Source organism: Bidens hawaiensis, unplaced genomic scaffold (genome assembly GCF_021521415.1).
Source record: "Bidens hawaiensis isolate Kalapana, Puna unplaced genomic scaffold, B.hawaiensis_p1.1 tig00045987_1, whole genome shotgun sequence".
NCBI classification, from domain to species: domain Eukaryota; kingdom Viridiplantae; phylum Streptophyta; class Magnoliopsida; order Asterales; family Asteraceae; genus Bidens; species Bidens hawaiensis.
The window spans coordinates 57,406-77,995 of NW_027498183.1; the positions used below are offsets into that span (position 1 = coordinate 57,406).

At 33.8% G+C, this 20,590-nt stretch overlaps 6 protein-coding genes and 3 pseudogenes across 8 annotated transcripts; all 9 read left to right on the top strand.

Moving 5' to 3' along the window:
- Positions 1-648: 648 nt before the first annotated feature.
- Positions 649-5,625, top strand: LOC143596051 (bifunctional purple acid phosphatase 26-like; annotated as a pseudogene). The gene is made up of 9 exons (XR_013146635.1): positions 649-841; positions 916-1,119; positions 1,741-1,852; positions 1,974-2,198; positions 2,400-2,538; positions 2,639-2,859; positions 3,633-3,755; positions 3,859-4,020; positions 5,486-5,625. The product of XR_013146635.1 is annotated as a bifunctional purple acid phosphatase 26-like (transcript).
- Positions 5,626-7,119: 1,494 nt separating this feature from the next.
- Positions 7,120-11,720, top strand: LOC143596053 (bifunctional purple acid phosphatase 26-like; annotated as a pseudogene). The gene is made up of 10 exons (XR_013146636.1): positions 7,120-7,254; positions 9,434-9,616; positions 9,781-9,980; positions 10,069-10,180; positions 10,286-10,512; positions 10,588-10,726; positions 10,808-11,028; positions 11,118-11,239; positions 11,323-11,484; positions 11,566-11,720. The product of XR_013146636.1 is annotated as a bifunctional purple acid phosphatase 26-like (transcript).
- Positions 11,721-12,049: 329 nt separating this feature from the next.
- On the top strand, positions 12,050-12,953 carry LOC143596054 (bifunctional purple acid phosphatase 26-like). Its single transcript, XM_077074928.1, has 4 exons — positions 12,050-12,262; positions 12,352-12,473; positions 12,557-12,718; positions 12,800-12,953. Exons 1-4 carry the CDS (start codon positions 12,125-12,127, stop codon positions 12,879-12,881), a joined length of 504 nt encoding a protein of 167 aa, XP_076931043.1. The 5' UTR covers positions 12,050-12,124; the 3' UTR covers positions 12,882-12,953.
- Positions 12,954-13,283: 330 nt separating this feature from the next.
- LOC143596038 (bifunctional purple acid phosphatase 26-like) lies at positions 13,284-14,187 on the top strand. The gene is made up of 4 exons (XM_077074916.1): positions 13,284-13,496; positions 13,586-13,707; positions 13,791-13,952; positions 14,034-14,187. The coding sequence occupies exons 1-4, from the start codon at positions 13,359-13,361 to the stop codon at positions 14,113-14,115; spliced, it is 504 nt and encodes a 167-aa protein (XP_076931031.1). The 5' UTR covers positions 13,284-13,358; the 3' UTR covers positions 14,116-14,187.
- Positions 14,188-14,517: 330 nt separating this feature from the next.
- On the top strand, positions 14,518-15,421 carry LOC143596039 (bifunctional purple acid phosphatase 26-like). The gene is made up of 4 exons (XM_077074917.1): positions 14,518-14,730; positions 14,820-14,941; positions 15,025-15,186; positions 15,268-15,421. Exons 1-4 carry the CDS (start codon positions 14,593-14,595, stop codon positions 15,347-15,349), a joined length of 504 nt encoding a protein of 167 aa, XP_076931032.1. The 5' UTR covers positions 14,518-14,592; the 3' UTR covers positions 15,350-15,421.
- Positions 15,422-15,751: 330 nt separating this feature from the next.
- Positions 15,752-16,655, top strand: LOC143596040 (bifunctional purple acid phosphatase 26-like). Its single transcript, XM_077074918.1, has 4 exons — positions 15,752-15,964; positions 16,054-16,175; positions 16,259-16,420; positions 16,502-16,655. The coding sequence occupies exons 1-4, from the start codon at positions 15,827-15,829 to the stop codon at positions 16,581-16,583; spliced, it is 504 nt and encodes a 167-aa protein (XP_076931033.1). The 5' UTR covers positions 15,752-15,826; the 3' UTR covers positions 16,584-16,655.
- A 330-nt stretch (positions 16,656-16,985) lies between these two features.
- Positions 16,986-17,889, top strand: LOC143596041 (bifunctional purple acid phosphatase 26-like). The gene is made up of 4 exons (XM_077074920.1): positions 16,986-17,198; positions 17,288-17,409; positions 17,493-17,654; positions 17,736-17,889. The coding sequence occupies exons 1-4, from the start codon at positions 17,061-17,063 to the stop codon at positions 17,815-17,817; spliced, it is 504 nt and encodes a 167-aa protein (XP_076931035.1). The 5' UTR covers positions 16,986-17,060; the 3' UTR covers positions 17,818-17,889.
- A 330-nt stretch (positions 17,890-18,219) lies between these two features.
- On the top strand, positions 18,220-19,123 carry LOC143596042 (bifunctional purple acid phosphatase 26-like). Its single transcript, XM_077074921.1, has 4 exons — positions 18,220-18,432; positions 18,522-18,643; positions 18,727-18,888; positions 18,970-19,123. Exons 1-4 carry the CDS (start codon positions 18,295-18,297, stop codon positions 19,049-19,051), a joined length of 504 nt encoding a protein of 167 aa, XP_076931036.1. The 5' UTR covers positions 18,220-18,294; the 3' UTR covers positions 19,052-19,123.
- Positions 19,124-19,453: 330 nt separating this feature from the next.
- On the top strand, positions 19,454-20,359 carry LOC143596043 (bifunctional purple acid phosphatase 26-like; annotated as a pseudogene).
- Positions 20,360-20,590: the final 231 nt, after the last annotated feature.

Genomic DNA, 20,590 nt, shown 5'->3' on the forward strand with positions numbered 1-20,590 from the left:
TCACATGTGCTAAAGTAACAAAAATAAGCATCATCATCATCATCATCATCATCATCATCATCGTACTCAGTATATCCCACCAATAGCAAAGCTATGGTAGGGTCTGAGGAGGGTAAGATGTAGGCAGCCTTACCTCTACCCCATAGGGATAGAGAGGCTGCTTCCGGTGAGACCCCCGGCTCGATAGTAGTTTTGCATCAAGCCTTGGACATAAGGCACATAGCACTCAATCATCGGGACACCGGCTGATCGGTGCATGTACCCTTATCTTTCAGCTATCAACGCCACTACATGATGCCTGATTAACCGTCCGTCACTTTTAACGTTATTTTCACGAGATTAGTAAAATAACGTCAAAATTAGTGCAATTTCACTTTTGCCCACCCGAGGGTTCACACATATATACATCATATGTGCGCACCGCAAGCAGGGCTAAACAAAAATAAGCATACTTCTGCCAATTAAGTGCTAACTTGCGCTGGGTGTAACTGGCTACAAAACCAAGCCCATAGCTACCAACCATTTCATCCTTAACACCACAGAATCCAAGGTCAGTCCTATGAATATATATACATATAAATTTTTTTTAATGTATTTGATTCAAGTTGAAAATTTCATTGCATAATAATATGTTATTGTTTGAAGTTTATGCTAGGTTAAGCAAATGAGTTCCAGGATACCCGAGTTTCTGGTTATTGTCTGTGTTTTCTTAGGCTTTGTCGATAATGTGGTCTACGCGGGTATCACAAGCAGCTTCTTCCGTTCAGAGTTTCCAGCCGTTGACATGCCTCTTGATAGTGAAGTATTCGCGATTCCGAGTGGTTATAATGCACCACAACAAGTAATTAAGTTATTATACATTTTTAAATGTTTATGTATTTTGCATAAATTTTAATTGTAAATGAATTGATGTAGGTGCATATCACTCAAGGAGATTATGATGGAAAAGCTGTAATTATAATGTGGGTTACACCTAGTGAACCAGAGCCGAACCATGTAAAATATGGAACATCAGAAAATAAGTATGATTTTATTGCACAAGGCTCCACGGTCAAAAACTACACCTTTTACACATACAAATCTGGCTTTCTCCATACGTGCCTTGCTAAGGACCATGAGGTATTAAACTTACCTTGTTGGTGAACTTAATAATTACGCAACCGGTAATGGACGAGTGATATTTGCGTCGATAATGTTAAGTACATATAAGTTACACTAACATATATAAGTAATTATAAATCAACTAGTAAATTATGCACAAAATTGCGCAACACACAACTAATTACGTCAATAATTACTTGTGTACTTGTGATCACACATAATATTATGGTAAGTTTATTAAGCAGTTTATATAAATATATTTATGCAATCTATGTTTAATAATAACACATATTATACACACATCGGCATTTTTTTAAAATAGGTTTTTCAAAAGAGTATTCGCAATACCATATACTCAAACTAAAAGGAAACTCGATTTTAAGGTGTATATATATATTTTTTAAATAATAAAGTAAATTAAAACTCTTTATGCTTAATTAATAAACGATGAAACACAAGAAAAAGCTAACAATGATGGCTTTCCCATCTTACCCTTTCAACCATTTATATCGTTAAGTTGATCGATTGATGTGTTACTTCGAATCATCTCGGGTTCAATAGTTGGAATTATTTAAATCCAATTTCTATAATTAAAAGATTTGTTTCATGACTAACAAGTGTTCATGTCTTGTTAATTAGTATGATACCAAGTACTATTATGAGATTGGAGAAGGTGATTCTGCTCGATCATTTTGGTTTAAAACACCTCCAAAGATTGATCCAAACGCCCATTATAAATTTGGAATTATAGGTGATATTAATGATTCCCTTATCTTCCTTTTTTGTATTTGTTTTTGAAGTGATTAGTCATAAGTAGTATAAAAAAGGGCAATTACTAACTTTTTTCTGGTTAAATTGTTAAATTAATTAAGGTGACTTGGGGCAAACATTCAATTCTCTATCAACTCTTGAACATTACATTGGGAACAAAGGAGAAACCGTGTTATTTGTTGGAGATCTATCTTATCCAGATAGGAATGAATACGATGAAATGGTTAAAGCTGGGATACGTATGGTCGTTTGTCGAAAGAAATGCAGCATATCAACCATGGTTATGGATAGCCGGAAATCATGAAATTGAGTATTTTCCAAAAATTGTAAGTCATCGAATTAAGATCAAACTGCATATTTTACAGGATAATGAAAGGGCAGTAACGGTATTATGTATCATTAGTCAATTATATATAATAACATAATACTTACAAAGTATACCTAATAAATCAAATCATATCGTACTTACAATAAACCCTAACTAATATATTCTTTCGGACATGTGTGATTTGTTTCTTTGTGTCTAGAACGAAGTTGAACCGTTCAGACAATATCTCAATAGATACAAAACGCCTTATGAAGCTAGCGGAAGCAGTAGTCCGCTATGGTATTCTATGAGACGTGCTTCTGCTCATATAATTTTTCTATCAAGTTATTCTCCATATGGTAAGTTGGTAACTCAAATTAGTTTTTGATGAACCAAACTTGTTCGTTAATTTGAGCTATTAGCTAATTTAATTATTACTTGATTAATTTGTGACGGTAGTAAAATATACACCTCAATATGAGTGGTTGCGAGACGAGTTTAAAAGGGTGAACAGGACCGAAACACCTTGGCTTTTCGTTCTTATCCATGCCGCAATATATAACAGTAACCAGGCTCACTACATGGAGGCTGAAAGCATGCGAGTCGTGTTCGAGAGCTGGTTTGTTCAGTACAAGGTTGATTTGGTCTTTGCCGGACATGTCCATGCTTATGAAAGATTGGTAATTAACTTAAGTGTGCTCCCAATCTCACCTTCGTATCAAATCCTATAGAAATCAATCACGAGATAACATATTTGTCAAAAACAAATCACTCATTCAGTTAGATAATCGATTAAGACTTTAAGAGTCACGCATCTACTTTTACGTGCATATAGGTTTTTCTTGTCAATAATATATTAATAAAATAAAATGAGATGTGACACTATATGACCATGTGACGTATAAATTCGTGTAGATGTATTATTTGTCATTCGCACGAATATAGGGAGACATAATACATGTGAGAAAATAGTTATTTTTGTGATTTTCTATTTAAGCATTTCAATGTCATGGAATTTATGTGAAGTTTATATGCATGTGAGCATATCTCAAAGTACATACATGCATTCATACAAAGTACATACATGCATTCATACATACATACATACATGTAATCAGAACTAGGGTTGCAAATGAACAAACAAAGACAAATAATTGAATAATTGTATGGTTTATTCATTTACATTCATGTTCGTCGGGAGTTTATATGTTCATTAGGACCCGATTACATTCGTTTATGTCCATGTATCGTATATGTTAAACCCAATGTGAAAGCAAGCTATATATTTAACCCTAAGATAAACATAGACGAGTAAACACTTTTATTTATCTAGGCATTTAGGAAAATGACTATATGTTTTTATAAAACCAATCCTCAAATAAGTTGCTTAAATAATCAATCCCAAACACCCACTACAAAGTTATCTTCATTTAACTAAGATACACCATTTCAGTATCGAATCTCCAACATACGCTACAACATAATCTAACGGCCTAAGTGATCCCATCCCGGATGAATCCGCTCCCATTTACATCAACGTTGGAGATGGAGGAAATTTAGAAGGTCTTGAATATAGGTGAACTTTTCTTTTTTTATTTTTTTTATCAATGATTGTTAGTTTTATTTTCTTTACAAAGAATAACTATATATGTCTCTTGTTTCCTTGATGACTTTTGTAGTTATAACGATCCTCAACCTAGTTATTCTGCGTTTCGGGAGTCTAGTTATGGGCACTCAACATTGGAGATAATGAACAAAACACATGCTTTCTACCATTGGTATCGAAATGATGAAGGAAAGAAAGCTAAAACCGAATCCTTTATGGTCTACAACCAGTACTGGTATGCACCAATTTGACCGTTACTTTTTATTTTTTATATTTCATTTTTTAAATATATTTTCAATTTAGTTATTATTATTTTTTCCTTTACTTTTTTTGTTGTTGATTATTAAGTCGATTATTATTCACTACATACCGATTCAAAAAATTGGACCGACCAGTGTACCAGTGAAGATACTAATTTAAATTAAAATATTTTATATGAAATAATTTCAAATATAAGGGTCTTCGAAAGTAACATGTATGATGTCTCATTCTTCTAATCAAAATGATGGTGGCACCCAAATATATGGTTGGCTTAATATTTATCACAAATTTAAGAGCAACTATTAATTTTTTATGTTTATATTTAGTCATGACAAATTTTTGTTAGGCCTTGTTTCACTTTGCTTTATAGCTGAATATGGGTTGATTCACACCGAATTATGTTTTGGGTCAAATGTAATATTATCAAGTAGTATATAGCCTCTGTAATACATGAGTGGTTAAAAAATGCAATAAGAAAGTTAAATTTAATAATATACATAATAACATATCTTATGGATTCATAAGATATAAATAATGATAAATAAAATTTTATAATTCATAAATAACTAAAAACCTCATTTAATATAACATTTAAAGTTACATATCTATAAATGGTAATAGTATTAGTTGGCATCCTAGTTGGCTACTCTAGTTGAATGATATGTGAAAGAATGATTTTGTTTTAATAGCATAGCTAGGTTAGAGCCCGTGTTTTACACGGATGAAAACAATAATAAAAATAAAAAATTATTATATGTAATACATTATTATAAGTGAATTAACAATATATCATTTAGAAGTCAAGAAATTCAACACAATAACTACTTAAGTGGAGTTGGTAAGCATCTTTAGCTTGAAACATGAGGTCTTGGTGTTCGAGACTTGTATCACACAATAATTTATTTTTCAAAATTTTATAAAATGTTATCTTCATATGAAGATGGTTGTATTTTAAGAGAAACCGGGTCATGGGTTATAACATAACTAAACGGGTTCATGCTCCATATTGTGTTTGGAAGAAGAGATGATAAAATAGAAAACTGCTCACATGGCATCTATGTGGCATTCTATGTGAAAATCCTAAATAATGTCATGTGAAAAAATCATGTTGCTTTAATATATAGTTAGATTAGATAGATATGTAGATTAGTTTAGTATTTAAAGTATAATAAATGATAACCAATATTATATTTTGTATATATGTATATAACAAACCTTTATTGAAAATGTAACATATTCTGGATAAAAAATCAAAAACGTAAACTAGACCGAATGGGCGGTATAAATAACTTAGTTGCCAATATACATATAACCATAACCTAACCATAAAGGTCGGTTATCAAAATATCATGGTGAAACAATCTGTTCCTAAATTGGCTTGGGTACAGTTTATTTAATCGATTTTTATGTGCACTCTACTTATACGTTTGTTAAAACAGGAGGTTCAAGGAGGCAGAGTCGATGTTAAGGGAAGAGAAATAAAAAGTGTATCCAACTTCTTTGTGTGTAATATTTTTAGAAAGGCATATGTATTATGTAACTTGTAATAATCCGTGATGCTACTTCGTGTATTGATATTCAATAAGCTTGTAAGTTCAGAAGTGTATTGTCGAAAATAATATGTCTTTCTCTTTATCAATTTTATATCTATATATGCTGGTTAGTTATTTTATGTTTTCTTGCGTTTTCTATATATGTTTGGGCTAGACACAGGAGCAATATTTGGCTTGAAGATTAAGTTTTAGAGTTGAGCTTGAAACTTTTGGGCTTGTTGAAGACTTAGATACTACACTTTGAACTTAGTTGACTTTGTCTGGATGACTCGCATGTCTCCAACCACGGCCAGCTCCGAGAAAGCAACAAAAATTTTGGATCGAAGACGGAAAAATTTTTGAGCCTTAAGTAAAATGAGTATTTTGTTGGGTTTAAACAGTTTAATTTGATATGGGCTTAGTTATAATTTAGGTTCTTAGGTTGTGTAAAAAATTTCTGTATAAAAATAAGATTAAACATGTCTCAAATGAGACTAGAAATCTAGAATTCTCCTTTGCCACTAGACCAAAGCTAATAGTTATATAATTGAGTTTAAACACTAAATATACATATTGTTTTAATAAAAATATATATAATTTTTTAAAGAAAAAATTCGGGCCTAACGGGATGTTGGGTCTGACACCTTGTTATAAAGAAGAGAGATTGTGTACCTTCTTGTTGTTACGATCATATCTCTCTCTTTTGCTCTCTTAATGGTTTGACTTCTAGATCTTGTTAATTTTTGATGAAAATATGTTTGGTTTAAGATTTCTTCTTAGTTCGTAATACTCGTTAGTTTATATGGTCTGGTTATAGTTTTCTAACGTGTATCCGCAATTTCCACATTTGTAATTGTAAGACATCCGTGTCCTATTCTTTAAAGTAATTTATCTCATACTTATGTTGAAAATTCTAACAAAAGTATATCATATGTACACTAAGGTGCTGTTTGTTTTTCTGAAAAGGTCTGTTTAGGCTCTTCATAACTACTCCATGGCCTACAGATCTATTTCGGCTACCTTTATATCTATTCCGTCGACTTTCATATCTATTTATTTGGGGCCTTAATATCTTTATGTTTAAATTTATTAAATAATTAATAATAAAAAAACCAAAGAATCCAAATACTTGAAACATTATTTATTTTTAGTGAAAATTATAAAGGATAAGAGTAGTAACCCGTACATTCGGTAGATCGTAAAATTTAAAAAGGTACATATTTGAGTGGTTTGCGACGACACACGAAACCTCAATATGGGTAAAACTCATGTCTATTGTTTGACGGTATTCGTTTTCAACCATTGTTATAATTTCTACTTCATTCCATATCTTGTAACCGTTGGTAAAAAAAACAACTAACCTGACCCTGTTAATCCGAATGAATTGACCCAATTAAAATTTTTGTCAAAAGCGGTAACCTTATAAAATTTCTTTTTAAAAATGTAAAATGATAATCAAATTGGAATAAAATTAGATTTTTATTTAAAAAAAAAAAACCTGTGCACGTCATCATGCTAACGTACATCAGAATGATGGTTCCTGCTAACATACGCAACCTGCATCCGGTTAAACCAAACCGACCGCTTCAACCAACGAGACTGCTACATTTTCTATCTCTATCTCTATCGCTCAATGATTTAACCATTGGATTGTAGATCTCTGAATTGAATCCGAGGTCAGTCAGTCAATTCTCATACGCCATTGAATTCAAGTTGAAATTGAATGTTGTGACTTAATAATAATTTATGCTGATCCGTAAGTATTCGTCTTCGCGAATTTGTTTGAATGATTAATATGTGTCACGTATGTATATATGCATGTAATTGTTTTGAGTATCTGTATCATTGCACGATTATAATGCGAATTGAGAAGCTCAACGGTTTATTGTTGTGATTTCGTATTTAGGTCATCGTGAATCGTAAATTTAATTTTATGTTATAGTAATGCGATAAGGATCAAATATAGTTTTTTGTTTTTTGAACGGAGACTTTGTTGTTGTGTGTGTTACGCCACTGCACTCTCTAAATTTGGAGAGTCTCGTTGCCATACTCTGGTCGGACTATGCTGTCTTATTGGGCCCATGCTGGCTTTCATAGTTTGGCTTTACATTCCCCTGGGAGACCATACCGCCGGCTGCCGCTAAGGATGAGCTTTTTCGTTACCAAGTTTTGAGTTTTCGGTATCGGTACGGTTCGGTACGGTACCGGTATTTCCCGAGTTTTGCACGAAATAACGGTATCGGTACCAAATATTTTCAATTTTCGGGATCGGTACCGTTCGGTACCTGTATCATCCCGAGCTCATCCCTACTAGGGATGGGCGTTTTTGGTACTGGTACCGAATTTGGTACCACCGAATCGGTACCAAGTTTTGAGTTTTTGGTACCGGTATGGTACCGGTATTTCCCGAATTTTGCACGAAATAACGGTACCGCTACCAAATATTTTCAATTTTCAGGATCAATATTGGTCGATACATGTACCATCCCGAGCTTATCCCTACTAGGGATGAGCGTTTACGGTACCGGTACCGAATTTGGTACCACCAAATCGGTACCAAGTTTTGAGTTTTTGGTACCGGTACGGTACCGGTAGTTTTCGAATTTTGCTTGAAATAACGGTACCGGTACCAAATATTTTCAATTTTTGGGATCAGTACCAGTACTATAGTACTGAGCTCATTCCTAGTTGCCACTTATCAGTCGTTGTGCCACCACAAGAGCAGAACTGACTTAACACACGGTGGGATGGAAACCTGGGTGAGCTTGGGATTCGAACTAACAATCTCGGAAGGGGGATCGAATTTGGGTCTCCACTGAACACGAACATATAATTGAATAATTTTTTTTGTTCATGTTCGTTCATTAAGAAAATGGGCTTGTTTGTGTTTGTTCATTTAAAACCTAAACGAACAGTTTATGAGCGTTAACGAACACAATGAACATAAACAAAAAAAGCTTGAAGAACATTATTGAGCAGACACAATCGAATACAAATGAAAATGATTAATTTTTTTTCAATAGAAATAGCCAGGTGTGTGTGTAATTTAAATGAGCCACTTTTATGATTAAATTTATACAAATATAACTACTTATGTATTTATTGAAATTTATATGAACATAAAAGGACGTTCACTGAACGAACATAAATGAGCATAAATGTGTGTTCATATTCGTTCGTTTAATTTCATGCTTGTCCGTTTATTAAATAAACAAGCTTCCCACCGAGCATTTCATGAGTGTTCGGTTCATTTGCAGGCCTACTTGTCTTATTATGACAAATCAGACATCTATACCACTGTTTGGGGTGTAATATATTGGGTGTGAGCCAACTCTCAAAACTGTTGTTCAGTTTGATGAAAAGAGTGTCTCACTTTGAGCCGAAATTGAATTAGAAACTTTTTTATCGGGCTGCTTATGAAGTGTGCCTTACTTTATAGGAATTACTAGAGAAGTAAACCATGAACTTTGTTTGAATATTGTGCTTATTCATATATTTTGATGCATCTCTGCAAGCTTTCAGATCTATGAGGTAGAGTGCAAAGGATCAAGTAAATTTTTTGAATACTTAAGTTTGTTTACAAGAAAACTTTCAAAGTTGGACAATTATGTATTAAGTAGTATTAACATGTAACCGTCCCGTGTTTGAGGTTTATACTAGATAAACCAGACTACCAGAGAATGTGATTGTATTTTGATTGTGTGGCTAATAGGGTTATGCATGGTCTATATATAGAGAATAATATTACATTTGGATACCTTCTAGACATGATGATTATATAACTAGTTTAATAATATTGTTTAGGGATAATATTGTTTAGTGATTGTAGCTAATTGAGCAACGATCATTTTGAAGGATAAGAAAATGGGATCGATAGTACCTCGGTTTCTGCTTATTGGCTTTATTTTGTTCAACTTTCTGGACAATATACATGCTGGCGTGACTAGCAATTTCATCCGTTCAGAGTGGCCATCAGTTGACATTCCTCTTGACAATGAAGTTTTTGCAGTTCCCAGTGGTTATAATGCTCCACAGCAGGTACTTATGAGGTTGTATAAATTCTTCTTACTTTTTACATTCTTAATGGATATACATGTCAAAAAGTTTATCTGTGAAATATATTGTCTTACTACTTTTAACTTCACCCACTCTTTACCTTGGTATTTATGTCGTTTGCTCATTCTGTAGAGTGATGTTTGTAGGTTCACATTACTCAAGGAGATTATGATGGAAAAGCTGTAATTATAATATGGGTGACACCTGCTGAACCAGGGTCTAACCAAGTCAAATATGGAAAAACAGAGAAAAAATATGATTTTACCGCAGAAGGGCGGTGAAAAACTATACATTTTACAATTATACATCTGGATATATTCACGAGTGCCTTATCAAAGGCCTTGAGGTATTTGTTCATTAACTACAATACTTCATAACATGTATCTTAGTATCTATATGATATGTTTCGTAACTAACAAGTGTATTGTTATTAGTATGACACTAAGTACTTTTACGAGATTGGAGAGGGTGAATCTGCTAGATCTTTTTGGTTTCAAACTCCTCCAAAAATCGATCCAAACGCGTATTACAAGTTTGGAATTATAGGTGACATTTTTCTTGTTTTGATCATTTTGATGAAATCATTACTACCTTTTTTTTCTTTTTCTTTTTTTTTTTTGGTGTGGATTAATTATTGACTATGTGTTTTAGGAGACTTGAGCCAAACGTATAATTCTCTGTCAACTCTCGAACATTACATACAGAGTGGAACACAGACCGTGTTACATGTTGGAGATCTATCTTACGCTGATAGATATAAATATGATGATATGGATATACGCTGGGATTCATACGGTCGTTTTGTTGAAAAAATTCAAGCGTACCAACCATGGATATGGACAGCTGGAAATCATGAGATAGAGTATATGCCATATATGGTAAGTTGTGAAACTAATATTAATACCAACATTTTATTAAGTCCTTTGATTTTTTAATTTCTTTTTTATGTTCAGAATGAAGTTGTCCCTTTCAAACAATATCTTTATAGATACCCGACTCCTTATGCTGCAAGTGAAAGCAGTAATCCTCTCTGGTATGCTATCAGGCGCGCGTCCGCTCATATAATTGTGCTATCCAGTTATTCTCCATTTGGTAATTTACCTTTTTTAGTTTTTACCTATGTTCTGTTTTGTGTATGATACCGTTTACATATTTACATTTTACCCGTGACAGTAAAATACACACCACAATATAAGTGGCTAGAAGCAGAACTTAAAAAAGTGGACCGGAAGATAACACCTTGGCTTATTGTTATAATGCACACACCTATATACAACAGTAATAGTGCTCATTACATGGAGGGTGAAAGCATGCGAGCTGCGTTTGAGAGTTGGTTTGTTCAGTACAAGGTCGATGTCGTCTTTGCTGGACATGTTCATGCTTATGAAAGATCGGTTTGTCACTTGACACTTGTTCATCTCATTTATATATAGTATATTTTTTCTTATTATATCTTATGAATCCATAATATATGCAATTTCAGTACCGGATCTCGAACATACATTACAACATAACTGGTGGTGTGAGTCATCCTGTACCAGACAAATCGGCTCCGGTTTACATAACCGTTGGAGACGGTGGAAACCAAGAAGGTCTTGCATCAAGGTGATGCTTTCTTCTATCTTTTATTTCTCTAGAAAAACGGTAACCAATGATTATGTGGCGATCAATCGATGATGGGTGTGTAGGTTTAATGATCCTCAGCCTGATTATTCTGCATTCCGTGAGGCGAGTTATGGGCATTCGACACTCGAGATAATGAATAAAACACACGCGTTTTATCATTGGAATCGGAATGATGATGGAAAGAAAGTTCCAACTGATTCCTTTGTGTTGAAGAACCAATACTGGTGAGTTTCATAATTCTTTAAAAAAATTATTATTACTTTTTAAACTTTATATAATCTGATTATTGTTACTATTTCATACAGGAATAAGAGTCTTAGGAGAAGAAAACTGAAGAAGAATCATCTGCATGCAATGGTCCCAACTTTTGAGGTTAACAATTTTTGAAGAGCAGTTGCCTTAAAGGTCAAAAGCCTTTTTATTCTTTGGGTATGTTTTTAAACTAATAAGAGTTGCATACTATGAAATATATTTGTAATAATGGACATTAAAATGCAACTGAATAGTCACAATTCAATATATAAATTCTTTTATTTCTTTTCCAAGTACAGACCTACAGATACAACACAAATCTTCTATCAAATTCGGTCACACGCATCGAGTTCTTGTACCATGTATTGTACACTTTTTAGTTTTTACCTATGTTCTGTTATTTCTTTTCCAAGTACAGACCTACAGATACAACACAAATCTCCATTTGGTAATTTACCTTTTTTAGTTTTTACCTATGTTCTGTTTTGTGTATGATACCGTTTACATATTTACATTTTACCCGTGACAGTAAAATACACACCACAATATAAGTGGCTAGAAGCAGAACTTAAAAAAGTGGACCGGAAGATAACACCTTGGCTTATTGTTATAATGCACACACCTATATACAACAGTAATAGTGCTCATTACATGGAGGGTGAAAGCATGCGAGCTGCGTTTGAGAGTTGGTTTGTTCAGTACAAGGTCGATGTCGTCTTTGCTGGACATGTTCATGCTTATGAAAGATCGGTTTGTCACTTGACACTTGTTCATCTCATTTATATATAGTATATTTTTTCTTATTATATCTTATGAATCCATAATATATGCAATTTCAGTACCGGATCTCGAACATACATTACAACATAACTGGTGGTGTGAGTCATCCTGTACCAGACAAATCGGCTCCGGTTTACATAACCGTTGGAGACGGTGGAAACCAAGAAGGTCTTGCATCAAGGTGATGCTTTCTTCTATCTTTTATTTCTCTAGAAAAACGGTAACCAATGATTATGTGGCGATCAATCGATGATGGGTGTGTAGGTTTAATGATCCTCAGCCTGATTATTCTGCATTCCGTGAGGCGAGTTATGGGCATTCGACACTCGAGATAATGAATAAAACACACGCGTTTTATCATTGGAATCGGAATGATGATGGAAAGAAAGTTCCAACTGATTCCTTTGTGTTGAAGAACCAATACTGGTGAGTTTCATAATTCTTTAAAAAAATTATTATTACTTTTTAAACTTTATATAATCTGATTATTGTTACTATTTCATACAGGAATAAGAGTCTTAGGAGAAGAAAACTGAAGAAGAATCATCTGCATGCAATGGTCCCAACTTTTGAGGTTAACAATTTTTGAAGAGCAGTTGCCTTAAAGGTCAAAAGCCTTTTTATTCTTTGGGTATGTTTTTAAACTAATAAGAGTTGCATACTATGAAATATATTTGTAATAATGGACATTAAAATGCAACTGAATAGTCACAATTCAATATATAAATTCTTTTATTTCTTTTCCAAGTACAGACCTACAGATACAACACAAATCTTCTATCAAATTCGGTCACACGCATCGAGTTCTTGTACCATGTATTGTACACTTTTTAGTTTTTACCTATGTTCTGTTATTTCTTTTCCAAGTACAGACCTACAGATACAACACAAATCTCCATTTGGTAATTTACCTTTTTTAGTTTTTACCTATGTTCTGTTTTGTGTATGATACCGTTTACATATTTACATTTTACCCGTGACAGTAAAATACACACCACAATATAAGTGGCTAGAAGCAGAACTTAAAAAAGTGGACCGGAAGATAACACCTTGGCTTATTGTTATAATGCACACACCTATATACAACAGTAATAGTGCTCATTACATGGAGGGTGAAAGCATGCGAGCTGCGTTTGAGAGTTGGTTTGTTCAGTACAAGGTCGATGTCGTCTTTGCTGGACATGTTCATGCTTATGAAAGATCGGTTTGTCACTTGACACTTGTTCATCTCATTTATATATAGTATATTTTTTCTTATTATATCTTATGAATCCATAATATATGCAATTTCAGTACCGGATCTCGAACATACATTACAACATAACTGGTGGTGTGAGTCATCCTGTACCAGACAAATCGGCTCCGGTTTACATAACCGTTGGAGACGGTGGAAACCAAGAAGGTCTTGCATCAAGGTGATGCTTTCTTCTATCTTTTATTTCTCTAGAAAAACGGTAACCAATGATTATGTGGCGATCAATCGATGATGGGTGTGTAGGTTTAATGATCCTCAGCCTGATTATTCTGCATTCCGTGAGGCGAGTTATGGGCATTCGACACTCGAGATAATGAATAAAACACACGCGTTTTATCATTGGAATCGGAATGATGATGGAAAGAAAGTTCCAACTGATTCCTTTGTGTTGAAGAACCAATACTGGTGAGTTTCATAATTCTTTAAAAAAATTATTATTACTTTTTAAACTTTATATAATCTGATTATTGTTACTATTTCATACAGGAATAAGAGTCTTAGGAGAAGAAAACTGAAGAAGAATCATCTGCATGCAATGGTCCCAACTTTTGAGGTTAACAATTTTTGAAGAGCAGTTGCCTTAAAGGTCAAAAGCCTTTTTATTCTTTGGGTATGTTTTTAAACTAATAAGAGTTGCATACTATGAAATATATTTGTAATAATGGACATTAAAATGCAACTGAATAGTCACAATTCAATATATAAATTCTTTTATTTCTTTTCCAAGTACAGACCTACAGATACAACACAAATCTTCTATCAAATTCGGTCACACGCATCGAGTTCTTGTACCATGTATTGTACACTTTTTAGTTTTTACCTATGTTCTGTTATTTCTTTTCCAAGTACAGACCTACAGATACAACACAAATCTCCATTTGGTAATTTACCTTTTTTAGTTTTTACCTATGTTCTGTTTTGTGTATGATACCGTTTACATATTTACATTTTACCCGTGACAGTAAAATACACACCACAATATAAGTGGCTAGAAGCAGAACTTAAAAAAGTGGACCGGAAGATAACACCTTGGCTTATTGTTATAATGCACACACCTATATACAACAGTAATAGTGCTCATTACATGGAGGGTGAAAGCATGCGAGCTGCGTTTGAGAGTTGGTTTGTTCAGTACAAGGTCGATGTCGTCTTTGCTGGACATGTTCATGCTTATGAAAGATCGGTTTGTCACTTGACACTTGTTCATCTCATTTATATATAGTATATTTTTTCTTATTATATCTTATGAATCCATAATATATGCAATTTCAGTACCGGATCTCGAACATACATTACAACATAACTGGTGGTGTGAGTCATCCTGTACCAGACAAATCGGCTCCGGTTTACATAACCGTTGGAGACGGTGGAAACCAAGAAGGTCTTGCATCAAGGTGATGCTTTCTTCTATCTTTTATTTCTCTAGAAAAACGGTAACCAATGATTATGTGGCGATCAATCGATGATGGGTGTGTAGGTTTAATGATCCTCAGCCTGATTATTCTGCATTCCGTGAGGCGAGTTATGGGCATTCGACACTCGAGATAATGAATAAAACACACGCGTTTTATCATTGGAATCGGAATGATGATGGAAAGAAAGTTCCAACTGATTCCTTTGTGTTGAAGAACCAATACTGGTGAGTTTCATAATTCTTTAAAAAAATTATTATTACTTTTTAAACTTTATATAATCTGATTATTGTTACTATTTCATACAGGAATAAGAGTCTTAGGAGAAGAAAACTGAAGAAGAATCATCTGCATGCAATGGTCCCAACTTTTGAGGTTAACAATTTTTGAAGAGCAGTTGCCTTAAAGGTCAAAAGCCTTTTTATTCTTTGGGTATGTTTTTAAACTAATAAGAGTTGCATACTATGAAATATATTTGTAATAATGGACATTAAAATGCAACTGAATAGTCACAATTCAATATATAAATTCTTTTATTTCTTTTCCAAGTACAGACCTACAGATACAACACAAATCTTCTATCAAATTCGGTCACACGCATCGAGTTCTTGTACCATGTATTGTACACTTTTTAGTTTTTACCTATGTTCTGTTATTTCTTTTCCAAGTACAGACCTACAGATACAACACAAATCTCCATTTGGTAATTTACCTTTTTTAGTTTTTACCTATGTTCTGTTTTGTGTATGATACCGTTTACATATTTACATTTTACCCGTGACAGTAAAATACACACCACAATATAAGTGGCTAGAAGCAGAACTTAAAAAAGTGGACCGGAAGATAACACCTTGGCTTATTGTTATAATGCACACACCTATATACAACAGTAATAGTGCTCATTACATGGAGGGTGAAAGCATGCGAGCTGCGTTTGAGAGTTGGTTTGTTCAGTACAAGGTCGATGTCGTCTTTGCTGGACATGTTCATGCTTATGAAAGATCGGTTTGTCACTTGACACTTGTTCATCTCATTTATATATAGTATATTTTTTCTTATTATATCTTATGAATCCATAATATATGCAATTTCAGTACCGGATCTCGAACATACATTACAACATAACTGGTGGTGTGAGTCATCCTGTACCAGACAAATCGGCTCCGGTTTACATAACCGTTGGAGACGGTGGAAACCAAGAAGGTCTTGCATCAAGGTGATGCTTTCTTCTATCTTTTATTTCTCTAGAAAAACGGTAACCAATGATTATGTGGCGATCAATCGATGATGGGTGTGTAGGTTTAATGATCCTCAGCCTGATTATTCTGCATTCCGTGAGGCGAGTTATGGGCATTCGACACTCGAGATAATGAATAAAACACACGCGTTTTATCATTGGAATCGGAATGATGATGGAAAGAAAGTTCCAACTGATTCCTTTGTGTTGAAGAACCAATACTGGTGAGTTTCATAATTCTTTAAAAAAATTATTATTACTTTTTAAACTTTATATAATCTGATTATTGTTACTATTTCATACAGGAATAAGAGTCTTAGGAGAAGAAAACTGAAGAAGAATCATCTGCATGCAATGGTCCCAACTTTTGAGGTTAACAATTTTTGAAGAGCAGTTGCCTTAAAGGTCAAAAGCCTTTTTATTCTTTGGGTATGTTTTTAAACTAATAAGAGTTGCATACTATGAAATATATTTGTAATAATGGACATTAAAATGCAACTGAATAGTCACAATTCAATATATAAATTCTTTTATTTCTTTTCCAAGTACAGACCTACAGATACAACACAAATCTTCTATCAAATTCGGTCACACGCATCGAGTTCTTGTACCATGTATTGTACACTTTTTAGTTTTTACCTATGTTCTGTTATTTCTTTTCCAAGTACAGACCTACAGATACAACACAAATCTCCATTTGGTAATTTACCTTTTTTAGTTTTTACCTATGTTCTGTTTTGTGTATGATACCGTTTACATATTTACATTTTACCCGTGACAGTAAAATACACACCACAATATAAGTGGCTAGAAGCAGAACTTAAAAAAGTGGACCGGAAGATAACACCTTGGCTTATTGTTATAATGCACACACCTATATACAACAGTAATAGTGCTCATTACATGGAGGGTGAAAGCATGCGAGCTGCGTTTGAGAGTTGGTTTGTTCAGTACAAGGTCGATGTCGTCTTTGCTGGACATGTTCATGCTTATGAAAGATCGGTTTGTCACTTGACACTTGTTCATCTCATTTATATATAGTATATTTTTTCTTATTATATCTTATGAATCCATAATATATGCAATTTCAGTACCGGATCTCGAACATACATTACAACATAACTGGTGGTGTGAGTCATCCTGTACCAGACAAATCGGCTCCGGTTTACATAACCGTTGGAGACGGTGGAAACCAAGAAGGTCTTGCATCAAGGTGATGCTTTCTTCTATCTTTTATTTCTCTAGAAAAACGGTAACCAATGATTATGTGGCGATCAATCGATGATGGGTGTGTAGGTTTAATGATCCTCAGCCTGATTATTCTGCATTCCGTGAGGCGAGTTATGGGCATTCGACACTCGAGATAATGAATAAAACACACGCGTTTTATCATTGGAATCGGAATGATGATGGAAAGAAAGTTCCAACTGATTCCTTTGTGTTGAAGAACCAATACTGGTGAGTTTCATAATTCTTTAAAAAAATTATTATTACTTTTTAAACTTTATATAATCTGATTATTGTTACTATTTCATACAGGAATAAGAGTCTTAGGAGAAGAAAACTGAAGAAGAATCATCTGCATGCAATGGTCCCAACTTTTGAGGTTAACAATTTTTGAAGAGCAGTTGCCTTAAAGGTCAAAAGCCTTTTTATTCTTTGGGTATGTTTTTAAACTAATAAGAGTTGCATACTATGAAATATATTTGTAATAATGGACATTAAAATGCAACTGAATAGTCACAATTCAATATATAAATTCTTTTATTTCTTTTCCAAGTACAGACCTACAGATACAACACAAATCTTCTATCAAATTCGGTCACACGCATCGAGTTCTTGTACCATGTATTGTACACTTTTTAGTTTTTACCTATGTTCTGTTATTTCTTTTCCAAGTACAGACCTACAGATACAACACAAATCTCCATTTGGTAATTTACCTTTTTTAGTTTTTACCTATGTTCTGTTTTGTGTATGATACCGTTTACATATTTACATTTTACCCGTGACAGTAAAATACACACCACAATATAAGTGGCTAGAAGCAGAACTTAAAAAAGTGGACCGGAAGATAACACCTTGGCTTATTGTTATAATGCACACACCTATATACAACAGTAATAGTGCTCATTACATGGAGGGTGAAAGCATGCGAGCTGCGTTTGAGAGTTGGTTTGTTCAGTACAAGGTCGATGTCGTCTTTGCTGGACATGTTCATGCTTATGAAAGATCGGTTTGTCACTTGACACTTGTTCATCTCATTTATATATAGTATATTTTTTCTTATTATATCTTATGAATCCATAATATATGCAATTTCAGTACCGGATCTCGAACATACATTACAACATAACTGGTGGTGTGAGTCATCCTGTACCAGACAAATCGGCTCCGGTTTACATAACCGTTGGAGACGGTGGAAACCAAGAAGGTCTTGCATCAAGGTGATGCTTTCTTCTATCTTTTATTTCTCTAGAAAAACGGTAACCAATGATTATGTGGCGATCAATCGATGATGGGTGTGTAGGTTTAATGATCCTCAGCCTGATTATTCTGCATTCCGTGAGGCGAGTTATGGGCATTCGACACTCGAGATAATGAATAAAACACACGCGTTTTATCATTGGAATCGGAATGATGATGGAAAGAAAGTTCCAACTGATTCCTTTGTGTTGAAGAACCAATACTGGTGAGTTTCATAATTCTTTAAAAAAATTATTATTACTTTTTAAACTTTATATAATCTGATTATTGTTACTATTTCATACAGGAATAAGAGTCTTAGGAGAAGAAAACTGAAGAAGAATCATCTGCATGCAATGGTCCCAACTTTTGAGGTTAACAATTTTTGAAGAGCAGTTGCCTTAAAGGTCAAAAGCCTTTTTATTCTTTGGGTATGTTTTTAAACTAATAAGAGTTGCATACTATGAAATATATTTGTAATAATGGACATTAAAATGCAACTGAATAGTCACAATTCAATATATAAATTCTTTTATTTCTTTTCCAAGTACAGACCTACAGATACAACACAAATCTTCTATCAAATTCGGTCACACGCATCGAGTTCTTGTACCATGTATTGTACACTTTTTAGTTTTTACCTATGTTCTGTTATTTCTTTTCCAAGTACAGACCTACAGATACAACACAAATCTCCATTTGGTAATTTACCTTTTTTAGTTTTTACCTATGTTCTGTTTTGTGTATGATACCGTTTACATATTTACATTTTACCCGTGACAGTAAAATACACACCACAATATAAGTGGCTAGAAGCAGAACTTAAAAAAGTGGACCGGAAGATAACACCTTGGCTTATTGTTATAATGCACACACCTATATACAACAGTAATAGTGCTCATTACATGGAGGGTGAAAGCATGCGAGCTGCGTTTGAGAGTTGGTTTGTTCAGTACAAGGTCGATGTCGTCTTTGCTGGACATGTTCATGCTTATGAAAGATCGGTTTGTCACTTGACACTTGTTCATCTCATTTATATATAGTATATTTTTTCTTATTATATCTTATGAATCCATAATATATGCAATTTCAGTACCGGATCTCGAACATACATTACAACATAACTGGTGGTGTGAGTCATCCTGTACCAGACAAATCGGCTCCGTTTACATAACCGTTGGAGACGGTGGAAACCAAGAAGGTCTTGCATCAAGGTGATGCTTTCTTCTATCTTTTATTTCTCTAGAAAAACGGTAACCAATGATTATGTGGCGATCAATCGATGATGGGTGTGTAGGTTTAATGATCCTCAGCCTGATTATTCTGCATTCCGTGAGGCGAGTTATGGGCATTCGACACTCGAGATAATGAATAAAACACACGCGTTTTATCATTGGAATCGGAATGATGATGGAAAGAAAGTTCCAACTGATTCCTTTGTGTTGAAGAACCAATACTGGTGAGTTTCATAATTCTTTAAAAAAATTATTATTACTTTTTAAACTTTATATAATCTGATTATTGTTACTATTTCATACAGGAATAAGAGTCTTAGGAGAAGAAAACTGAAGAAGAATCATCTGCATGCAATGGTCCCAACTTTTGAGGTTAACAATTTTTGAAGAGCAGTTGCCTTAAAGGTCAAAAGCCTTTTTATTCTTTGGGTATGTTTTTAAACTAATAAGAGTTGCATACTATGAAATATATTTGTAATAATGGACATTAAAATGCAACTGAATAGTCACAATTCAATATATAAATTCTTTTATTTCTTTTCCAAGTACAGACCTACAGATACAACACAAATCTTCTATCAAATTCGGTCACACGCATCGAGTTCTTGTACCATGTATTGTACACTTTTTAGTTTTTACCTATGTTCTGTTATTTCTTTTCCAAGTACAGACCTACAGATACAACACAAATCT

What these genes read in the sequence shown, in the direction of transcription:
- LOC143596054 (XM_077074928.1), top strand. Translation starts at nt 12,125, where the DNA reads ATGCACACACCTATATACAACAGTAATAGTGCTCATTACATGGAGGGT. An exon ending in TTCATGCTTATGAAAGATCG is followed by an intron (nt 12,263 to 12,351) that starts GTTTGTCACTTG and finishes ATGCAATTTCAG; the next exon opens with TACCGGATCTCGAACATACA. An exon ending in CAAGAAGGTCTTGCATCAAG is followed by an intron (nt 12,474 to 12,556) that starts GTGATGCTTTCT and finishes ATGGGTGTGTAG; the next exon opens with GTTTAATGATCCTCAGCCTG.
- LOC143596038 (XM_077074916.1), top strand. Translation starts at nt 13,359, where the DNA reads ATGCACACACCTATATACAACAGTAATAGTGCTCATTACATGGAGGGT. An exon ending in CAAGAAGGTCTTGCATCAAG is followed by an intron (nt 13,708 to 13,790) that starts GTGATGCTTTCT and finishes ATGGGTGTGTAG; the next exon opens with GTTTAATGATCCTCAGCCTG. An exon ending in GTGTTGAAGAACCAATACTG is followed by an intron (nt 13,953 to 14,033) that starts GTGAGTTTCATA and finishes TATTTCATACAG; the next exon opens with GAATAAGAGTCTTAGGAGAA.
- LOC143596039 (XM_077074917.1), top strand. Translation starts at nt 14,593, where the DNA reads ATGCACACACCTATATACAACAGTAATAGTGCTCATTACATGGAGGGT. An exon ending in CAAGAAGGTCTTGCATCAAG is followed by an intron (nt 14,942 to 15,024) that starts GTGATGCTTTCT and finishes ATGGGTGTGTAG; the next exon opens with GTTTAATGATCCTCAGCCTG. An exon ending in GTGTTGAAGAACCAATACTG is followed by an intron (nt 15,187 to 15,267) that starts GTGAGTTTCATA and finishes TATTTCATACAG; the next exon opens with GAATAAGAGTCTTAGGAGAA.
- LOC143596040 (XM_077074918.1), top strand. Translation starts at nt 15,827, where the DNA reads ATGCACACACCTATATACAACAGTAATAGTGCTCATTACATGGAGGGT. An exon ending in CAAGAAGGTCTTGCATCAAG is followed by an intron (nt 16,176 to 16,258) that starts GTGATGCTTTCT and finishes ATGGGTGTGTAG; the next exon opens with GTTTAATGATCCTCAGCCTG. An exon ending in GTGTTGAAGAACCAATACTG is followed by an intron (nt 16,421 to 16,501) that starts GTGAGTTTCATA and finishes TATTTCATACAG; the next exon opens with GAATAAGAGTCTTAGGAGAA.
- LOC143596041 (XM_077074920.1), top strand. Translation starts at nt 17,061, where the DNA reads ATGCACACACCTATATACAACAGTAATAGTGCTCATTACATGGAGGGT. An exon ending in TTCATGCTTATGAAAGATCG is followed by an intron (nt 17,199 to 17,287) that starts GTTTGTCACTTG and finishes ATGCAATTTCAG; the next exon opens with TACCGGATCTCGAACATACA. An exon ending in CAAGAAGGTCTTGCATCAAG is followed by an intron (nt 17,410 to 17,492) that starts GTGATGCTTTCT and finishes ATGGGTGTGTAG; the next exon opens with GTTTAATGATCCTCAGCCTG.
- LOC143596042 (XM_077074921.1), top strand. Translation starts at nt 18,295, where the DNA reads ATGCACACACCTATATACAACAGTAATAGTGCTCATTACATGGAGGGT. An exon ending in TTCATGCTTATGAAAGATCG is followed by an intron (nt 18,433 to 18,521) that starts GTTTGTCACTTG and finishes ATGCAATTTCAG; the next exon opens with TACCGGATCTCGAACATACA. An exon ending in CAAGAAGGTCTTGCATCAAG is followed by an intron (nt 18,644 to 18,726) that starts GTGATGCTTTCT and finishes ATGGGTGTGTAG; the next exon opens with GTTTAATGATCCTCAGCCTG.